Source organism: Aethina tumida, chromosome 1 (genome assembly GCF_024364675.1).
Source record: "Aethina tumida isolate Nest 87 chromosome 1, icAetTumi1.1, whole genome shotgun sequence".
Lineage (NCBI taxonomy): Eukaryota > Metazoa > Arthropoda > Insecta > Coleoptera > Nitidulidae > Aethina > Aethina tumida.
Genome location: NC_065435.1, coordinates 54,553,302 through 54,558,218, shown reverse-complemented (window position 1 = coordinate 54,558,218; position 4,917 = coordinate 54,553,302). Strand labels below are relative to the sequence as shown.

Below are 4,917 nucleotides of genomic sequence, written 5' to 3'. Positions count from 1 at the left end.
CTATGTGCTTTTGAACACTCTATAATTAATTATCGTATATGATAATATTGACTAATTTATAATGGATTTAAAAGGAGGTCGAATTTCAAATCTTGTGAATGAAATAACGTGTTATTTGATATAGCGATTGTACTTACATTTCGGTTGAAAGTTGACACTGTATACGTATTTACTAGCAGAAATCATCCACTTATAAGAATGCATTTGACAAAATAATCACTTAATTTATTGGTTATTCTCTAAAATTACCTTACACACAATTTTCTATAATTATAATTTAAATAATCTAAATGTAAGTGCACAACTACCTAAATGAAAAGAGAAGCAATTAAATTGTTATAGACAATATGTAGATGTTTTAAATGCGAAATTCTCACGCTTCTCTACACATACGCGTCATATGGGGTTAATTAGACAATGTATGTCAAGTACATAAAATTCGCAATGATTAACTAATTTTAACCCATTTACAGAATATTTTATCGTTCTTAAATATTTGGATATGCAAATTCCAGGACGATTTTTCATCATTATTTTTGACAAGCGGATACTTTTGACCTTAATAAAAATCTTAATTGCTAACCTTAAACGCATATGTATTTTGGCCAATAAATCACACAAAACGACAAGCAAAAAAAAAAAATCATAAACGGAAGATACAGTAGTTTTTTGTGAATATTCCAAAGCCATTAGTTTGGCCCATATGTTATAAACGAGTTGAGGCTAATTGAAATGGCAAAATTAATTCATCCGCTTTTCAATGCCCTTTAACATTTATGTATTATTTTACAGTTTTAATGAAAACCACTAGTTCGTTCGAAACATTTAGTTCTCATAAACCATCAGCATTTTACGGACTTTACAAAGATCTTTTTAAAACAATAAAAAAATCTTTATAATGTTTACTTGTCGGAATTTTTTTTCACTAATCGGTAGATAAACTGATAGGAATAAGTATTTAATCAATGTTAGTTTATTTCGTCACTTTATAATAATCACTGATAAATTTTCTTCTCGAATAAGCGAGTTGAATCTACACTCGTGTCTAATTCTCCGCAGTAATTTTTCGTAAGGTTTAATTAAAGAAAGATTTCACTGATATCTACGAACTTAAATGTGGTTTTATGCTGAGCTACAAAATTTTTAGCTTCGGTCCATTCGTTGGAATTTAGTTTGTAAAGGCAAACGAAGTACAGTTTTGTTTTGACTAGCAGCTATTGTCAAAGGTTGAACTTTGGTCTAGACACAGGGTTAAGCTAAAAACCTAGTGAAAGACTTGAAAAAAGTCTTAACACATGAAGGATTTTTTTGACCGTAGACCACGTGTGAAATTTTATATATTGAGTACCTATCAAAAGGTCCAACAAATTGGCCAAGTTCATGAAAAACTTACTCAAAAACGAGCTTCTTTATGTAATAGAAAAAACGTTCTACTTCTACATGACCTTATCTCGCATAGGATCTCAAAAAAATATAAATGGGAATTTATCTTACAGTCTATATATTTCTCCATTTTTTCATTTTTCCATATTTTACGTAATAAATCGTGTAATTCTGAGATTGATCTTTTCTCCAATTCCAAGAATTCAGAATTCTTCCTTGTGACATGAATTTGTGAAACGTCGCCAAAATATTGTTGATTATAATGGTCAGTATTTTTTTAAATAAAATGGAACATTTAAAACGTAATTCTCCAAAAAAAATTTGGAAATTGAAAGCGAGTGAGACCCTGGAGTTGATAAACAATAAAGACAAAGTGATCTGAACAAAAAATATATATATTTTAAATTAGTATTGCTTTATTTTTTGCCAAAAGTGACTGTATAATAATCTACATTGGCACATTTATACACATTTTTATTTTCATTATAAGAATACGTAACTGCTGTTTGTCCACAAGCAATATTAAAACTGCTTAGGCTGTTATCTGTGTTCTTGCATGCAACGAGTCTGTTATTAACAATGACCATGTCTTCTTCATCACATTTAGATAAAAAAAAGTCATCATCACATTTTCCACACAGACATTTCAGAGGAAACGGGTTAATCTAAAATATACAATAAAAGAAATTGTCGAGTTAAATATAATAATCCCGTAAATACCGTCATTGGATAATTAAATCCCATCCTCAGATCGACGCTGTTTAAATCTAAATTTTCGGCGAGGTAACCCATTGTAAAGTGAGCTTTACTCACATATTTTTTACAATCTGTGTCATTGCAGGAATGGTATCTACCAAAAATGGTACCATTCCAGTCTGTACGAACCGTAAGGTTAATCTAAAATTAATTAAAAATTGTTTTTACCATAAAATCATAAATAATGGAAAATTATAATACTGCATTTTTCGTCTCGAGAAGAAAATCACCAAATTCTGTGGCAGAAATTATTAAGTTATCTGGAGTTTCGTTCACAATATAAATGGATTTGGAATAGACCACAGAAACATAGAATAAAATCACTAATATGGACTGCATTGTACAAAATTTTATGAGCTACTATATCAATTAATGTTTTTTACTAGAGTAAAGGTATTAATTGTAATTGATTACATAGATAATTTTATTTATTAGCAAAATGATAAGTTTGATTGCATTGAAAATATGTAGTTCATGCTCCATTTCATTTACACTCGAGATAAAAGATTTTTTTACTCTACATTTCACTACCTTAAAATACATAAAAACGGGAAGAACTTTTTTATTATTATTATTAATTCTTCCTACAGAAACATTTTAAATTAAATTAATGAAAGCACCTATTATTACAGAAATTATTTTAAAAACTCTACTAATTATCTAGTTCTTTGAATCCTGATAGAAATAAATACAATGTATAATGTTGTTAATCTAACTACTTTTATAATTTTACCATTATATAATTTATTAATTATTATGTTATTATTATGTTACTCTTACAACTTTTGACAATAAAATTTGATCAGGAATTCTGAATCACAAAACTACAATTAACATTATTATATATTGTACTAAATATCCCGTTCTTAATTTAATACAATTTATTTATTATTAAATTATTAACACGACATACATTTATTCCTAGAGGGTACTTCACATACTCTACTTAGAAGTGGTTAAAATAGGGATAACAATTTACCTGACCCAAATATAATTGGTAGTATTTAAAGAAATATTAAATCTTTGAAATAAATTTTGACCGTACATAGTTTAATAAGGCATATGTTAAAGAAATTGCGATTTCTAACCATTTTTACAAATTTATCCCTTATTATTCGGGTAAGTTTTTTTTTGAATTTAGAATATTTGGACAATGAAAAAGAGGTGAAAATTTAAATTTGGGTTAAAAGGAAATTGGTAGTATTTAAAGAAATATTCAACCTTTGAAATGACCTTTTATTGCATATAGTTTAAAGAAAAGGCATATGTTAAAGAAGTTGCAATTCCTAACCCTTTTTACTAATTTATCCTTTATTATTCGTGTACCCTTTTTGGAATTTAGAAAATTGTTACAATAAAAAAGAGGACTTCTAAGACAGGATATATTTATTTCGAAATGTTTTGTTAGATTCCATTAAAAGACCTTGTAAAAACTGCGAGATTTTAATATTTTATTATAAAAATTTTCATTATATCAAATGTCATTTCTGATTTTCCATAAGCAGATTTAAACGAAAGTAGACTGTTACCTACACATTTACATGCAACAAGTCTCTTATTAACAATCACCATGTCATTCAAACTCATTATAATCAGATAAAGGAGTATCATCATCACATTGCCTAGTCAAACACTTCAGAGGATATGGGTCACTATAAAATCTTTTAACCCCAATTTAATTAACTAACTCCAGATGTTTCTATTTATTATCAGAAAGAATTTGTATACATTAAAAATATGCAATTATTAAATATATTACATTATAATATATTGTATTGTAGACATCTTACGATTTACCTTGTCACACAGTTTCAGGCTTATCCAGTTTTCTAATAATTCAATTGACAATAATTTACCCGTAAGTAAAAAAAAACTGTAGGCATTTGAGACTCAGAATTAACCTTTACACATATTTGAAAGGAGAAAACTAGTAAATAACTTAATTGTGATACATATTTGACGTGATTTGAATATTAAATTATCAATTTCGTACAAAAACATTGTAATTATAATTAATTTCTTTGATAAAATTCATATCATAGATATCACCAAATATCCGAATTTATATATAATACATTTTTACAAAAATGCAAAACTCGTAGATACACAAAATGCACAATAATATTAATAATATTGGTTTAATAGAAGAACTTATAAGAAGAAAAATAATATATAAAAAAATATAAATTTAAATTCCCACAATTTGTATTTTCTCAAAGGTAACCTGCCAATCCCATTTATTGCTTTTCTTTACTATAAAGGGGTTAAATTTACCTGAATTTAAAAATTTTATTTAAAGAAAACCTTACCACCCTTTAAATTGCCCTAAATTAAAATTTGTTCAATTTATTCAATATATTTTTTAAGGAATTAAACCCTTTTTATCCGTTTAAACTTGTGAATTGTAGAAAATCAGTTCAGAAAAACAACAATTCGACAAGGGGTTAAAAAAGGTTTTAAATTGTGACCTGAGTTAGTCAAGGACCACAACCTTTTAGGGTCAGATATGCATTCTTATTGTTCTACAATTGCTTAATATTAAAGATTTTCTAATTCGATATTATTGTAAATTATATAAAAATATAAATTAAATTTTAATATATTCCTAATTTAATTAGGTTAATATATCCTAATCTTAAAATGAGTTTAATCTGAGTATGAGAAAATTTGGGTCAACAACATCTAAAACGTTAATTGAATACAATTTATTTTCACTAAATTATTAATCACATCATAACAATTTCTGTACAATTATACAATTTTTATTTGTTACCCGTC

The 4,917-nt window shown here is 26.7% G+C and overlaps 1 protein-coding gene across 1 annotated transcript; it reads right to left on the bottom strand.

Annotated features, from left to right (window-relative positions):
• Window positions 1–1,757: 1,757 nt before the first annotated feature.
• On the bottom strand, window positions 1,758–2,484 carry LOC109595598 (uncharacterized). Its single transcript, XM_049961677.1, has 3 exons — window positions 2,341–2,484; window positions 2,104–2,280; window positions 1,758–2,048 (listed from the first exon to the last, which is right to left on the bottom strand). Exons 1-3 carry the CDS (start codon window positions 2,476–2,478, stop codon window positions 1,800–1,802), a joined length of 564 nt encoding a protein of 187 aa, XP_049817634.1. The 5' UTR covers window positions 2,479–2,484; the 3' UTR covers window positions 1,758–1,799.
• Window positions 2,485–4,917: the final 2,433 nt, after the last annotated feature.

Excerpts from the sequence above, each read along its gene's own strand:
- LOC109595598 (XM_049961677.1), bottom strand. The coding sequence starts at position 2,478 with ATGCAGTCCATATTAGTGATTTTATTCTATGTTTCTGTGGTCTATTCC. Across the intron at positions 2,281-2,340 it reads TTCTCGAGACGAAAAATGCA|ATTAACCTTACGGTTCGTAC; the intron begins GTATTATAATTT and ends AATTAATTTTAG. Across the intron at positions 2,049-2,103 it reads GATTTAATTATCCAATGACG|ATTAACCCGTTTCCTCTGAA; the intron begins GTATTTACGGGA and ends TGTATATTTTAG.